Below are 17,327 nucleotides of genomic sequence, written 5' to 3'. Positions count from 1 at the left end.
GGTACATATGTGATAATCAGGCCCAGAGCCAGGAATTCTGAGGTTGGAGTGGCACCAAAAATTTACAGTAGGTGGCACAATGCTCTTTTCATGTAACTTAGGAACTTTATGTACACACCATGGTGTCTCAGATGGGGTGGGGGGGGGGGTTGGAGGTGGCACGGTAATCTCACAGGTCGGCCTTTAAACTAACACTTAGGGTTCTTTGTATGAGGTGGCTTCTTACAAATTGGACTATTCAGTAACTCTTAGATTGACTAGGCCCTCACATTCACCTCCCTCACAACCGATTCAGAAAAAGAAAGAAAAACTTCAAGGAAAGTAATGTTCAGGTCCCAATTTTCCCCTATCACACCCCACCTCCCTCCCCATCCCCATTCCTTATTTAAAGGCATTGGAGACTCGCCCCCAAACCGCGTACCGCTATCTGAAAATGTTAACTTTCCGTTGCTTGCAAGTGAAGTTTTGTTTGTGTCGCTACAAAATGCAGACAGTACAGTAATGAAACGTGATACCTTGCTATCTTAAGCTGGACCTGAGATGTCCATCGCTGTATTGTTTGCACACTGTGTTTGCACACTGTATTGACTGCAGCTGTATGTACTGACTGTACACTAGTGTCTAATTATCGACGGTAGCAAGCTGTGTGTGTATTTTCTGGGATCAATGGTGGTGTCTAACACTTCTGTTACACCTCATTCGAAACTAGGTCAGATTACCGGCATTAGACGTTTCTTTTTGCGCGAGTCTTCACACCCTTTAAAGGTCTGCTGGGCACGCTATCACGGAAAAGTTTCTTGAGATTACGTAATCGACCTGCCTTGGTCGTAAAACGACCTCTTTTTACCAAGTCTGCAACATACTTTATCTTGTACGAGGGTTTATGTGTGAATGCTGTATTATCACTGTACACATGAACATATTTCCACTAGGTGTTTACCCAAAGAGCCTAATGGTGTTATGAAGCTATGCAGGCTAATATCCTGAGGTCGATTTGGCCTGATGGTCGATGAGGCCTGAGGTCGATTTACGACCGTAACATAACATAACATAACAATTAATATTTATATAGCGCTATTCCACCGTGGCAGTTTGATTACGTAATCACAAAACTTTCCTAGCTACAGCGTGCAATAATTGGAGCCATTAAAGCAGGTTACTTATTGTTTTACCAGGGACAGAATTATCCTTTTCGCATTGCTGGGAGATTTTGCAGCTCACGTGATCACATCGAATTCCCAACGCAAATTATTCAATACAGTGACGTTCTATGTACGGTAGTTATTTGTTTTCCTCCGGCGGCGGATGACGTAGAAATTGCGATCGATTGTTTTCATTGACGACAAGATGGCTACCTTCGATCAAAGTGATGGTCTCCGTTATAGAAAGTCATCAATTGAGGAACTAGCTGATGAGGAAGAGGAAGAGAAAGTTGCATGGACAGATGAATCTGGTCCAGAGGAAGATCCAGCGTTACCATTCCAAGGAAAGGTTTACCTGGCTAGAAAAAAGAAACCAGATACAAATCTGACCAAGTTTTTAGAGGTTCGCGGAACTAATTCAATAGCTTGTATTACGTTGTGCTAAGTGAGACTAAATTAAAATTTGTATGTTGTTCATAGTAGTAACATTTGGTCAGTAATTAACCTCACGTTTTGTGGTAGGGCCTATCGTTAGTGTTTGAAATTTGCCTAAAATTAGGCTTAGTCTATGTAAGTTAGAACATTTCTTCATTCTTTTCTTATGATTTCAACTGTGAACAGAACTCCATTTAATGAAATTTTACCGAAACTTAGACTAGAGTATCTAGAACCTCCCTCATCTCTGAAAAATATGTGTAAATTAAACCTGCAGCAGATTAATAGCTATAATGAAGATGAGTCTATGCACTGTACATGTTGTATGGGTAATTTATACGGTAGTATCAAACAATAGCAATCTCTTACAAGTAGTTCTGGCAAAATGATCCATGGGCAGTTCAACCTTGGCAGACATGGCAAGGTGTGAACAAATCAACACTTCCAAACTCGCCGATCTCAGTCTGGTTTACAGGAGAGATAAAGTTTCATTAAAGTTGAGGTCACAAGAGCTGTCAAATACAACCTATGGCTAATGGGCTAATCCTCATCATGGACATCAGAGAGATTTATATATAAAGTAGGCAAATGGTGGCAATCATGAATGATGACTATTTCATATATTTGGTATATATACTGTCTTCTCTCTGCTCTCCAGGTCTGTGCTGTTATTGCAGTGGTAGCTTTCATTTACTACTCGTACAATTATATGGACGATCTCCACTTCAGAGTAACTCACTTTTATGCTGTGATGGGCCAAGCACACGCAATGCATATGGTTGGACAGCGCTATCTCTTTGGCAAAGGAGTCGATAGAGATACCAAGACTGCAATGAAATGGTTTAGGTGAGTTGTTAACGTCATGTCTTACCTGCACAGTTGTAGAACTCATCCGCAGTACGTAAAGTTAAGTATGTTTAAGATAACTGGTGACAAAAATATATTATAATAATTTTTCTCCACACTTTTCTGTCTTTGTTCTTCTCTAGTTTACTCCCTACCCCCTTCCCTTAATCCTCTCTTGGTCCCTCTACAGTTGATCTCCTACCTCTCCTCTTCCCCTGTTGGTTTCTTTCTTTCTTCTCTCCATCCCTTGTCTACTAATCCCCTTACATCTATCTCTTTGTGTTCACCATTCTCATTAACCTATCTGTATTCTGGGCGTGTTTTTGTCCCTTCTGTTACTGTTAGTTGTCATTTAGCCTTTGAAGAAGATCCTGCTAGGATCGAAACGTCACGCCCTCTAACCTCTTACTTTTACACAAAAATATATTATCTGCACAATTAATTTTCCTGTTGTTTTGACAGCTCAGGCTTACAGTTTCTGACATCATACAGTTTTAACTATCATAGAGTTTTATCCATTACGAGTGACTTCAAAATAGAAAACAAGCATTCAATGATTGATATATTGATTTTTTATTTGTTTTGTCCTGGTTTGTTTTGGAGTTCTTTTCAGTTGACCTAAAAATTCCTTCTAATTTTGTAGCTATGCTGCTGATAAAGGTCATGCCCATGCCTCGCATAATCTAGCTGTGGGTCATCTCCATGGTTACCAGACAACTGTCAGAGATAAAGAGTAAGTATTTGCAGTAATATTCCTCCCAGCCTGTTCTGATATTTACAGTTAAAGGAATCAGTACTGTTCTTTTCAGCTTTTCAGCTAAGAATTGAATGTGTAGCAAGTGGTATGACAGATATGTATAGTAAATCAATAAAGAATAACACACCAGAAAAATTCCACTTCACAACTGGTTTTGTCCTTTTGGGACTCATCAGGCGAAGGTAGGAATCGAACCCCGGATTTTGTGTCACAAACCGAATTCCGTACCACTCCACCACAGTGATTCTACTGGTGTGTTAAAGCGTATAAAGTGGAATTTTTCTGGTGTGTTATTCTTTATTGATTTACTATATATCTGTAATACCACTTGCTACACATTCAATTCTTTTTTACAGCTTGGCTTGCCTATAAAGAGTGGTTATTCTGTGTAAAATTGTCAGAATCAAAGCACCAGAGGTGCACTCTGTACAGTCATAACACTTGGGCAATACGCCCTTAATGACAGTTATTCTAGGCCAATTTATACGCTTTAACACACCAGTAGAATCACTGTGGTCGAGTGGTACGGACTTTGGTTCGTGGCACAAAGATCCAGGGTTTGATTCCTTCACAAAAGAACAGAAAAATTGTGGTACATCCATCTGCACCCATCCACATCCTTCCTTCACCCAAAGAACTTGTAGCAGCTGGTTGTGTTTCAATCGAACATCTCTGAATATGAACTTAGTATATCAGCACCAAGACAATGTCACAAATCTCAGAATTGCTATGCAAAATCTAAACACTTCATTTTTCCCAGACAGCAAATCTACAAAAACTATAAGGAAAGTTTCCATGTCGTTGAAAATTAATTTGGTATCTGTCACAATAATTTTTGCTCCTTTTTCCAATTAAATTTTCTTAAGCCTATGTTGCTTTTGTTGTTCAAAATGATTATTGTTGCTATATAAGTATTGTTAAATATTGTTTTTGTTGTTTATAGAAATATTTGTTAAGTATTGTATATTGTTGTTATTGCCATATATATCCTTGCTTTAATTTATTCGTTACAAGAAGGTCTGCTTCTTCTTTTTCATTTAGTCATGCCAGAGATCTGCTGAGATATGCAGCCGGTGAAGGAGTAGCTGAAGCGCAAGATGCTCTGAGCAAGATGTGTGCTAGAGGAGATTGCTGACAGGACTAAGAAGATGAGACTTGGTTGCCAAAGAGAGCTGCTGTACTGTCATGTCTGACAGCTTAAGTGTGCAATAGTGTCTAATAATAATATCCTATATGCAACAGACAGGGGATGGGGGGGGGTGTCATGAACAGTATCTAAACTTGTCCCTGATGCAGTTAACAAACCACATTTTACTCCCCTATTCAAATGTTCAGTGTATGCTGAATGTTTTTTACATGCGCCAGAAATTGGTTTTTGTTCCGTTTGGCGTGCACTCTTCCGACCCTCCTTCCCTTCCCCCACCCCTTTCCCCTCCTCCCATCTTAGCCTACCTGTTTAGAGTTTCTTGTGATGCCACTGAAATAATATATCTTGGATCAAGTTAAAGGGTCATTCCTCTGTCACTTAACACATTAGAAGTAGAACTGGAGTTAAGAAAGCTGTACTATGTATGTACACAATACACATTAACCCAGACTCACATATCATGGAAAGCTGTACTATGTATGTACACAATACACATTAACCCAGACTCACATATCATGGAAAGCTGTACTATGTATGTACACGATACACATTAACCCAGGACTCACATATCATGGAAAGCTGTTCTATGTATGTACACAATACACATTAACTCAATCGCACATGCACAGTATTTCACTGATCTTCCCTATAACAAACGCACTGAAATAGTCAGACAATACAGTACGTGTTTAGTTTTTTAGATTTTATATCTGCTGCAACAACATTGCCAGTCTTTCTAGAATGTCTTTCATGTTTTGGTTATATGAAAATGCAAATATTTGTATGAATTTTTGAGGCTAGAATTTGTGGTGGTAGCCATTTATGTTTGAATATTTGTGAGAGTTCAGATAGAAAACTGTATAAGCAGTGTTTAGAAAGTTTTTTTTTTTTTTTCCTGTAGCATTTTGTTCAGATCAGGAAGTATGTTGATCACACGAAAGGTACTGATTCCCCCGTTCTTTGGGAAAGGACCTCTGGGCCGTTCAATAAAAGTAACTATAGACAATACAATATATTGTCATTTTGAAAGCTTCTCAACAATGTCTGATGCCTTTAAATTACAAAATCAAATTTGACATTGTACCCCTTGATGCCCTGCATGAACCAAGACAAAAATTCAAATTTTCTCAAAGGATTATAGGGTTTTGTTTTATGTGCTGCACTTTATGCCATCTTTACTATTGGCTGCGGTATTGATGTGCCCAACGATATGCAATAGCCTAGAAATGTAACAAGGTATTAACTCTACATGAATGAACAAAAAAATTTTAAAAATATTACTGTACCAGCTAAGACCAACATCACTGTTGACATCGGTAATGAAAAAGACCATTTCCTCACTGGTACTTTGAGTTCCTCAAAAAGTAAAATTTAGTTCGTCTTCTACTACGTAAGACAATACTCTTTTTATTGTTTATTTCCTGCAACCTGGGAGGCAATGTTGGGCAAAAATGTTCTTTGTACATCGTGGCCCTCTGTTAAGTGTAATAATGCTCCTTTTGTTAGAAGTGCCCCTATTAAAATTCTGCTCCCTGCTCCCCCCCCCTTCCCTTTCACACTTCTGGCTATGTCCCTGCTGGTACTCACTAGCTTTTAATTTCGAAAACAAACCCCAAGAAAATTTTCCCAAATCTCAAATTGTCAGATTTTTTTTTTGTGTCCCACAGTTTAGGCTTTCATCACCGTTGGCATTCTCAGCAAGAAAAATGCTGTGCCCACTGATATGCAATAGTTTAGAAAGACGAACAGGCTTTTGACCTTTCTTATGTGAACTTTTGTGAAGATAAGTTTTAAGAACAAAAAAAGATTGATATATGAATGACACTTTCAATCTTTTATGTCATATTTTACTATTTTATATGTGAACAGTGTTGGATTGTATTTAAAAACTTTGTATTCAATTTTAATTTATTTGGTTTAGAATTTGCATATTTTATTGTATGACTGCGTGATATATATTCTGCATTTCTTTTAAGTTATTCCCTGAAAGCTTTAAATTTGTGTCATTATGATGTATAGTCAGTAGTCACACTGTAGTGCCTCATGATAAAAAATATAGAAAAAGAACTTTTAATGCCGATTATAATTGTTATTACTTTATATTTAAAAAAATTCATATCAAGCAATTTTTTTGTTAAACATCACAGTCCACGAAAGGCTTTTTATGGGGGGGGGGGGGGGGGGGGATGGGGGAATTCTGTATCAGAATCTGGTTGTATTATGTGTTTGCTATTTTAATAAATAACAATTGGGCATTGTGTTTATTAGAACACAGAAATGGACAAAGGTCATAAGCAGTGCTCATTCAACATTCCAGAAAGTCAAATCTCTAAGTCTATTGGCTGAGGAAAATGCCTCTTGGATAATTTACAGAATACGTTAAACGTCTTTTTTGGAAAGGGGGGGGGGGTGCTGATCTTGTCTGGTGTCTCTTTTATGAGTTGGGATTCTACAAATTAAGTTGAGATGAAAATTAATTACAAATGAAAATTAAGTTGGGATTCTACAAATATTCTGTAATCTCGTGAAATGAAGCCATTTGAAGGTTGCCATTATCTCCGTCCTTGTGAAGAAAGGGGAATACTATTTGTGCCTTGCATTATTTCTTTCTCTTTTTGTCTTCTTTTTTATTATGAAAAGATAAAATATTTAAAAAAATATCTGTTGGCATAGTTATCATATATAGTATATATTTGTTCTACATCATATTTATATGTAAGTGTGACTGGAGCTATCTTTAAAAAGTACAGCTCAACTTGTATGTGTGAAATGAAAGTGTTATTAGCAGCAATATAAATATAGATGTAAAAAAAAACAGATGTAAGGTTGTCTTTTTTCCTTTTAACGTGTGGCACTTTGTTGATAATAATTTTGTTATAGTTTAATGCAAAACAGGAATCACTTAAATAATACACACAATCACATTGAAACATTACTTATGGTTTGAATGTTTCAAATTAACACAAGTATTTCAATTTATATCATTAGAAAATAATCGAGGAATCCTACTTGTAACCAAGGGCGTAGGAACCGGGGGGGCTGGGGGGGGCGCCAGCCCCCCCAGTGAAAAATGTGGAGGGGCGGAAGTATCATTCCGCCCCCCCGCTTCGCAAGTCAGAAAACCCCTTTTTCATTTCCAAATGAGAAAAAAAATCTCATTTGGAGCACCAAATTGCATCTAAGGCCTGGTGAAAATACAAAATTAAGTTTACAAAATGGAGTGGGTGTTGAAGTGTGCTATATTGCACCAAATTGCATCTGAGGCTACCTGGAAATGCAAAAAATTCCAAAGGGGAGGGGGACACCCCCTCCCCTTAGACCCCTCCCCCAGGCCGGCCATCAGTCTTCAGCCCCCCCCACTCAAAAGTACCTTCCTACGCCACTGCTTGTAACTATATTTCAGCAGATGTGAAATAGTGGCATGATGTGGGTGAGGTGCATCAAATTGAGATACATGGCACTCTAGGTGTGTTTGTGTGCAGAGGAGTGTGGGCGGGGGCATGGGTGCACTGGTTAGTGACAACCTAGAAATAGCTGAATTTAGGGGGGGGGCGGTTGGAGCTGGCCTAATGAGGGAAGGTCAGAGGTATTCATTCCCCAGGTAGTTTAGGGGAAAATATGGAGGGAAACCTGACCTACATGGTACGCAATGCCTCTAGGTGGGAGATGAAATGCTGATGTTACAATTTTGTATGCACAAAGAATATATATATATATTTTGTAACAAATAACTCTTCTAAAACAGCAATGAAGTATGGAATGCTAAAGAAAGGAGACATGACAGCACAACTGAAAGGTATTTCTGGTTATCACAGTAGAGCTGATATACTAGTTTAGGTCTTCATAACACTATTTACCATTTGACAGGAATGCAAAACCGAATGGGTTCCTTCCGGACGAGCGCCATCATACTTAAACATTTATTTTCGACAGTATTACAACATATGCGTGACACTGCGATTAGCGGGGGTGGGTTGGGGGTGCTTTTCGAAATTACGAAACGAAAAAAAATTATCCAACATTATACGAAAAACTATAAAAGATTACGAAAATGAAAACATAGAAATTAACACACATACACACACCAGTGGCGTAACGATGAGCCTGGGGTCCCCCGGCTCCTGGACCAAAGGGGGCCCATATTAGGAGGTTGAAGCAAGGGCGGCCGCGGAAATTTTCACAAGGGGGGGGGGGGGGATCAGTAGGCCAAGTAGGTATAACACACTACTTGATATTATCTAAGCGGAGCGCCACCATCAGTTGTTGCGGAGCGTACCACGATTTTTTTTTGGCCAAAAAATAGTCCTAGATCGTTGGAAAAGACACTTCCCGGGAGTTTCAAGTTGCATTAACACATCGGTTATTTTGAGATCTTGTTGGGTGGGTGAAATCATTGAAATGTCAAATGTTTAACTTTTTTTCAATTACGCCCCCTACCCTTGCCCCTCCCTGCGGACGACCGGCAGAGGTTCCCTAACTGGGGTGCATGAACCCCCAGGGGGTGCGTGAGTCCATCCCATGGGTTTCGTGAGACGTTTCTGAAAGTCAAAACTAGAGTACTTTTTGTTGAACTAAAATCTGATATATCATGTAATTTCGTGATGTACAAAAATCGTACCTATGGACGAAAGTAGTGTATAGACCCACACCGGGGCATAATCGACAAGGGGGACCGCAACCGGGGCATAATCGGTGACCGGAACTAGGGCAAAATGGACAGTGGGGACCCAGACCGGGGCAAAATGGACATTGGGGACCGAAACTAGGGCAAAATGGACATTGGGGACCGGAACTAGGGCAAAATGGACATTGGGGACCCAGACCGGGGCAAAATGGACAGTGGGGACCCCAACCGGGGCATAATCGACAAGGGGGACCCGAACTAGGGCAAAATGGACATTGGGGACCGGAACTAGGGCAAAATGGACAGTGGGGACCCGAACTAGGGCATTTCTGGAAAATGAGAACAAAAGCGATGTGTTGTACAGTTTTGCTTTTTATTCGAGTGCATCATTTCTTCACATCAAACAAGAAAATATATTGAACAAAAGGATAAGTCAATAGTGGCTTTAGTGACAATAACAATAGCGACTCGTCCGTTAGGTAGGATATTGATTTCTGTTTGAGGCAAACAATTACTAACCCCTAAGATCATCGTCCGTTAGCTATTTTCGCGCTCAGTACACAATGAAACTCAATGTTCTCCTTTGGGGTCTTAACCTTTCCTTTAGGATATATTTTGTCCGGTACAGTAATGTAGCGGGGGACGATTTTCCAAAAAATTTAGTACACAATTATATACAAACACACTAGAGCTACATATGAGAAAAACACTGTATTGAATATTGAAAGGTATCCAACATCAGCACGACACTTTTCTAAACTCGTTAAAGTCAAAATAGATTTACCTAAAAGTTTCACTTGATCTGATACTAAAAAACGTTTGCACCGAACAGTTCATGAAACGTCACTTTGTAAATAATAAAATTAAAACAGATAAAAGATGCATCGCTAAACACATTTCATAAAATGTATGTCAATTTAAGAAAACACTTCATTTAAAATAAATAAACACATAAAATCATGCATGATTATGTTTAGAACAACAACTTGTTAAGCACATGAAATAGTGAACATTGAAATGATCAATCGTTAAAGATATGGATTGATAAAATAATATACATCTTGGTCATTACGGTGAACGTCATCGGTAAACCTTCCAACGATATCCGCCATACGTTGTCCACGGTTGTTATTTCTTTCTTCAGATCGATCGTATAGTCACCCACGTCTCTCTGACAACTTACACATCGTTGTCATCGTCCTCCTCCTCATCACTTTCGTATTTGTTCTTCAGTCCATGTTGTAATATCTTAGACATTTCCTTATTGAGTTCGAGCAAGTGCATCCAAGTCTCCACAGCATCATACGTGCGTTCACCATCCCCGTCATCGTGATCGTCACCACCATTATCATCACTGCTACTACTGCCAGTACCGTCTGATGTTTCAATCGGCTCATCCGAACTATTTTGTTCATTACTTCCCTCAGTATCCACCAGGTCATCGTCCTCTTCACTGCGGTCATCGGTCGAATCACTTTCACGATGTTTGCATTTCACGCCGACACGACGCGTATTCACATAACGATCTCTATTACCATTCACACTGTCATCCTCGCTTTTAGTTACCATCGCCGCCTTTTGATTACTAGGGTGAATGATGTATTCGTGTCGACGAAGATTGAACTGACGGTTAAATCCTTTATTGCATATTTTACAACGAAATCTCATCTTGAGGGTGTGTACTCTTTTGTGTCATTCGACGCAATGAGAGCTATTAAACAAAAATGTGAATGATATACTTTTTGAATATATCAATATGAGCACATGCTCAATTGCTCATCTAAACGACTCTCTTTTGCTCACGATGTGCTCTTTTGCTCTTTGAGTCACTCCTTTTATGCTCGCGTGCTCATCACATGAACCACATCATGCGTTTTTGTTTTGTTGCTAATTCTAATATGAGCACATGCTCAATTGCTCATCTAAACGACTCTTTTTTGCTCATGGTGTGCTCTTTTGCTCTTTGAGTCACTCATTTTGTACTCGCGTGCTCATCACATGAACCACATCACGCGTTTTTGTTTTGTTGCTAATTCTAATATGAGCACATGCTCAATTGCTCATCTAAACGACTCTTTTTTGCTCACGGTGTGCTCTTCGAGTCACTCATTTTGTGCTCATATTTAAAAAATGATATAATCCACGGTAAAGGTTCCAGTGAAAATAATATCGTATAAATCCACGGAACTTGCTTCGAAGGTCCGACAAAGGGAAGAGAGAAAGTATCCCGGTAAATGAATCCGATTGGTCTATGTGTATCAAGTTTTATGTCGTGTACGTGGCACAGGCAAAAGATCCTCAGGTACGGGACCAATCAAGCCTGCTCGTGCAATGTATCAGCCAAAAACGCATCGACTTGGTTACTTTTCAGCCATGACGCACTTTTCCCGATCAAAATTTGGCACAAAGTGAGATTGTCCTACCTAACCACTGTTTGTATACCCCCAATACTTTATCAAGTTCTAATGGAGCACCTTCCTCCCCGAAGACTATTTGACCTTCTGCCCCCTTTACCCCTCTTCGAAAACGATCGATCGGGACCATTGTCTGCCACCAGCCTAAGATTCCAACACACACAATGAGGCATTATCGATACTTGGGTGAGACTTGGCATGTATAATGTGCACATATACGCAGTGTATATAGTGTATTTGTATAACACTGTGTGAGCTATAGGCACAACGTATGAGACCATCGTAACCCATGTTTGGATCATCCTTATTTTGGATAACTGGCTCGCTTCTCGGCCTTTTGGCTAAGATCATATGTAGTATCTGTTCTTTTCGGGAATGGTGATGCACACCTGACGATGATCACACGGTCACAGTCCCGATGCAAGGGGACTGGGGTTAGAAGCGGATCAGTCGTTCAGTAGTTTGGTTTTCGTGCCCAGGTTCTTTCCTGAGCGACTTTTTCTTAAAAAGTATTTTGGATAACTGGCTCTTATTAGCCAGATAAGTTTTCTTTTCTAACCGCAAAGTTTTGGTTTTCACTCGTTTCCCCGTGAAACATTAGTTTGTCTGTAACTTGCTATTCCCCGGAAAAGTCAACACTAACGAGATTTTTCTTTCCTAGAGTTTTCTCAGTACTACGATAGGGCGAGCATACTTTTTTTGATGCCTAAATAACGATGGTAAAATGGAACTAAGATCACCGTTAGGTCTACAATAAATTTACATTTTACTTGAGTCGTATGGTAAAATGGACCTCAAAAACACCTTTTTGTGTACAATAAAGATTGTGCTTGATGATATACACACATCGTACATTTGGATATGGTATTTTTATACGGTCCTAAGTTTAAAATAACTTAGACTATATAAAGATCTATGTATTTGGGTAAATATATATATATATATATATACAGGCCTATGTTGTAAAGTATCGGAGCCTTTACATGATAGCAGAATATATAACTGAACTAGCCTAAATGTATTAAATTAACCAACCTCTTAAATTTTAAAGATTGGCTTCGGTCAGCTTGCGAGTCTATAAGCCTCCATGGCTTCTTTCGCGAGTTCCTGCTTGCGGGAAGATCACATATACATACATACATACATACACCAATGCCTAAATGGCCTACCACTATAGTTAAGCCTATACATACGTTAGAAATAAATGAGACGACACAATGCATGTTTAAGGAGAGTGTTGAGTCTGCTCTTTCTGGAATATTTGATAACCCTTTGTAGAGTCGGTTAAAAAGTTTAAAAAAAAAAAAGTACTGATCAGCTTAAGTCTGACAAGGTCTTCGATGGTTTCTTCTTCCTCCTTAATGTCCTCATCTACCATGGTGAGTTTCCGGGAAAATTTCTGCCAGTGTCTCTATGAAGACATTGTATTCTTTTCCCGTTATCCTCTGCTCCTTCAGGCTCCTCCTCCTCTTGAGTCCACATACCGCAAATACCCAACGGTGGAATACAAATGCAGGCCACCGGGTGATTTACAATTTGCGTTGGTGTTTCAAAACGTTGACAATAAAAGACACAATATGCTCGTGCTAGCCATCTTCGAGGCTATTGCTCAAATGACGTAATCACCACAGAGACATCGTCTTATATAGGGTTCCAAATGTTAATAGCGTTTAGTGTGTACGCCACAGTGTAAGTATAGGTAATGGCTAGTTTCAAAAATACCGCCAAATGATGTAAGCACCGCCTCTTTACACATGCGCAGTACTCACTCGTACGATGTACTTATGCAACTGATGATGTCATCCCTAAAATTGATCTAGGACTTGCAACTTTGTTTCCGATCGCGAAATTCTTAACCGTAACGTGTCTTATAAACAGCGCGAATATAGCAAACGGACGATCATCTTAGGGGCTAGTAATTGTTTGCCTCAAACATCGATATCCTACCTAACGGACGAGTCGCTATTGTTATTGTCACTAAAGTCACTATTGACTTATCCGTTTGTTCAATACGTGTACTATTCACATTCGTTGATGTTTTTACACTGTGTAACATATAGCCAGCGGTACAAATGTTTTTACGTACAATAGCGTCAAACGGTGCATAGATAGTTTTATATATTTAAGGGAAAATAAAACAAAGTTGCAAGTCCTAGATCAATTTTAGGGATGACATCATCAGTTGCATAAGTACATCGTACGAGTGAGTACTGCGCATGTGTAAAGAGGCGGTAAAGTCGCTCAGGAAAGAACCTGGGCACGAAAACCAAACTACTGAACGACTGATCCGCTTCTAACCCCAGTCCCCTTGCATCGGGACTGTGACCGTGTGATCATCGTCAGGTGTGCATCACCATTCCCGAAAAGAACAGATACTACATATGATCTTAGCCAAAAGGCCGAGAAGCGAGCCAGTTATCCAAAATAAGGATGATCCAAACATGGGTTACGATGGTCTCATACGTTGTGCCTATAGCTCACACAGTGTTATACAAATACACTATATACACTGCGTATATGTGCACATTATACATGCCAAGTCTCACCCAAGTATCGATAATGCCTCATTGTGTGTGTTGGAATCTTAGGCTGGTGGCAGACAATGGTCCCGATCGATCGTTTTCGAAGAGGGGTAAAGGGGGCAGAAGGTCAAATAGTCTTCGGGGAGGAAGGTGCTCCATTAGAACTTGATAAAGTATTGGGGGTATACAAACAGTGGTTAGGTAGGACAATCTCACTTTGTGCCAAATTTTGATCGGGAAAAGTGCGTCATGGCTGAAAAGTAACCAAGTCGATGCGTTTTTGGCTGATACATTGCACGAGCAGGCTTGATTGGTCCCGTACCTGAGGATCTTTTGCCTGTGCCACGTACACGACATAAAACTTGATACACATAGACCAATCGGATTCATTTACCGGGATACTTTCTCTCTTCCCTTTGTCGGACCTTCGAAGCAAGTTCCGTGGATTTATACGATATTATTTTCACTGGAACCTTTACCGTGGATTATATCATTTTTTAAATATGAGCACAAAATGAGTGACTCGAAGAGCACACCGTGAGCAAAAAAGAGTCGTTTAGATGAGCAATTGAGCATGTGCTCATATTAGAATTAGCAACAAAACAAAAACGCGTGATGTGGTTCATGTGATGAGCACGCGAGTACAAAATGAGTGACTCAAAGAGCAAAAGAGCACACCATGAGCAAAAAAGAGTCGTTTAGATGAGCAATTGAGCATGTGCTCATATTAGAATTAGCAACAAAACAAAAACGCATGATGTGGTTCATGTGATGAGCACGCGAGCATAAAAGGAGTGACTCAAAGAGCAAAAGAGCACATCGTGAGCAAAAGAGAGTCGTTTAGATGAGCAATTGAGCATGTGCTCATATTGATATATTCAAAAAGTATATCATTCACATTTTTGTTTAATAGCTCTCATTGCGTCGAATGACACAAAAGAGTACACACCCTCAAGATGAGATTTCGTTGTAAAATATGCAATAAAGGATTTAACCGTCAGTTCAATCTTCGTCGACACGAATCCATCATTCACCCTAGTAATCAAAAGGCGGCGATGGTAACTAAAAGCGAGGATGACAGTGTGAATGGTAATAGAGATCGTTATGTGAATACGCGTCGTGTCGGCGTGAAATGCAAACATCGTGAAAGTGATTCGACCGATGACCGCAGTGAAGAGGACGATGACCTGGTGGATACTGAGGGAAGTAATGAACAAAATAGTTCGGATGAGCCGATTGAAACATCAGACGGTACTGGCAGTAGTAGCAGTGATGATAATGGTGGTGACGATCACGATGACGGGGATGGTGAACGCACGTATGATGCTGTGGAGACTTGGATGCACTTGCTCGAACTCAATAAGGAAATGTCTAAGATATTACAACATGGACTGAAGAACAAATACGAAAGTGATGATGAGGAGGACGATGACAACGATGTGTAAGTTGTCAGAGAGACGTGGGTGACTATACGATCGATCTGAAGAAAGAAATAACAACCGTGGACAACGTATGGCGGATATCGTTGGAAGGTTTACCGATGACGTTCACCGTAATGACCAAGATGTATATTATTTTATCAATCCATATCTTTAACGATTGATCATTTCAATGTTCACTATTTCATGTGCTTAACAAGTTGTTGTTCTAAACATAATCATGCATGATTTTATGTGTTTATTTATTTTAAATGAAGTGTTTTCTTAAATTGACATACATTTTATGAAATGTGTTTAGCGATGCATCTTTTATCTGTTTTAATTTTATTATTTACAAAGTGACGTTTCATGAACTGTTCGGTGCAAACGTTTTTTAGTATCAGATCAAGTGAAACTTTTAGGTAAATCTATTTTGACTTTAACGAGTTTAGAAAAGTGTCGTGCTGATGTTGGATACCTTTCAATATTCAATACAGTGTTTTTCTCATATGTAGCTCTAGTGTGTTTGTATATAATTGTGTACTAAATTTTTTGGAAAATCGTCCCCCGCTACATTACTGTACCGGACAAAATATATCCTAAAGGAAAGGTTAAGACCCCAAAGGAGAACATTGAGTTTCATTGTGTACTGAGCGCGAAAATAGCTAACGGACGATGATCTTAGGGGTTAGTAATTGTTTGCCTCAAACAGAAATCAATATCCTACCTAACGGACGAGTCGCTATTGTTATTGTCACTAAAGCCACTATTGACTTATCCTTTTGTTCAATATATTTTCTTGTTTGATGTGAAGAAATGATGCACTCGAATAAAAAGCAAAACTGTACAACACATCGCTTTTGTTCTCATTTTCCAGAAATGCCCTAGTTCGGGTCCCCACTGTCCATTTTGCCCTAGTTCCGGTCCCCAATGTCCATTTTGCCCTAGTTCGGGTCCCCCTTGTCGATTATGCCCCGGTTGGGGTCCCCACTGTCCATTTTGCCCCGGTCTGGGTCCCCAATGTCCATTTTGCCCTAGTTCCGGTCCCCAATGTCCATTTTGCCCTAGTTTCGGTCCCCAATGTCCATTTTGCCCCGGTCTGGGTCCCCACTGTCCATTTTGCCCTAGTTCCGGTCACCGATTATGCCCCGGTTGCGGTCCCCCTTGTCGATTATGCCCCGGTGTGGGTCTATACACTACTGACGAACTCTTTTTGTTTTTTCTCATTACAATAAAACGCTACGGACTTGATCTTTTGCGAAGCACTGTTATGCGTATTTTAGTATAATAGTGACGGGGTTCGTGGACAACTCTGACATCCACAGGGGGTTCATGGAGAGTTAAAGTTAGGGAAACCCTGGTCTAAGTAGTCATATCATGTAACCTATAGGCAGCTTGGTATTTTGCCATTCAGATGACTGTGAAAATATGTAAATAGTTGAAATCACAAATATATATATATATATAGAGTTGGTTGGTTGGCGTCTGACTATCGCTATAACGCGTGAAACTCCGAGTTACAACTAATAGTGTTCCACTAGTCTCAACTAGTCTCAACATATATATATATATATATATATATATATATATGTATGTCCATGGGCGGCGATCCGTACTTCCGAGTGGGGGGGATATGACCTTGTTGACTATCTAAGCGTAGCGCCACCATGGGTTGGCGCGAAGCGTACAAGAAAATTTTGGGATTTACAAACCCTCTAGATGGCCGGAAACGGCACTTGCCGAGGTTTCCAAGCGGCATATACCCAACTTTAAAATAGGGATTTCATGTCCGAAATATCTCATAAGCAGGATCCAAAATACTTTTTTTTAAATTTCGGGTGTTATTTTGGGAAAATTGGCCCTGTCAATCTTGTTTCAGGCGCTACGTTAGAATGTTCGAGAGCTCTTTATATTATTCGATGAAGAAAATGGCCTCATGCAGGCTATTATAGGCCTATACACATGCAATACACAATTACACATAGTTACATTCCTAGGTACCGATTGCTAGGGCATCCAGGT

At 39.8% G+C, this 17,327-nt stretch overlaps 1 protein-coding gene and 2 pseudogenes across 1 annotated transcript; 2 read left to right on the top strand and 1 right to left on the bottom strand.

Moving 5' to 3' along the window:
- Positions 1–1,104: 1,104 nt before the first annotated feature.
- Positions 1,105–4,886, top strand: LOC139961381 (uncharacterized). The gene is made up of 4 exons (XM_071960530.1): positions 1,105–1,545; positions 2,236–2,423; positions 3,067–3,156; positions 4,222–4,886. Exons 1-4 carry the CDS (start codon positions 1,348–1,350, stop codon positions 4,313–4,315), a joined length of 570 nt encoding a protein of 189 aa, XP_071816631.1. The 5' UTR covers positions 1,105–1,347; the 3' UTR covers positions 4,316–4,886.
- Positions 4,887–11,686: 6,800 nt separating this feature from the next.
- LOC139965861 (U2 spliceosomal RNA) lies at positions 11,687–11,781 on the top strand (annotated as a pseudogene).
- A 1,900-nt stretch (positions 11,782–13,681) lies between these two features.
- Positions 13,682–13,776, bottom strand: LOC139965862 (U2 spliceosomal RNA; annotated as a pseudogene).
- Between the last annotated feature and the right edge of the window lie 3,551 nt (positions 13,777–17,327).

The sequence above is a fragment of the Apostichopus japonicus genome, chromosome 3 (genome assembly GCF_037975245.1).
Source record: "Apostichopus japonicus isolate 1M-3 chromosome 3, ASM3797524v1, whole genome shotgun sequence".
Lineage (NCBI taxonomy): Eukaryota > Metazoa > Echinodermata > Holothuroidea > Aspidochirotida > Stichopodidae > Apostichopus > Apostichopus japonicus.
This window is presented reverse-complemented; position numbering and strand designations above follow the sequence as displayed.

Bases quoted from the DNA above. Each gene is read 5' to 3' on its own strand.
- LOC139961381 (XM_071960530.1), top strand. From the start codon at position 1,348: ATGGCTACCTTCGATCAAAGTGATGGTCTCCGTTATAGAAAGTCATCA. The intron at 1,546-2,235 runs GTTCGCGGAACT...TCTGCTCTCCAG, and splicing joins ATCTGACCAAGTTTTTAGAG to GTCTGTGCTGTTATTGCAGT. The intron at 3,157-4,221 runs GTAAGTATTTGC...TTTTTCATTTAG, and splicing joins ACAACTGTCAGAGATAAAGA to TCATGCCAGAGATCTGCTGA.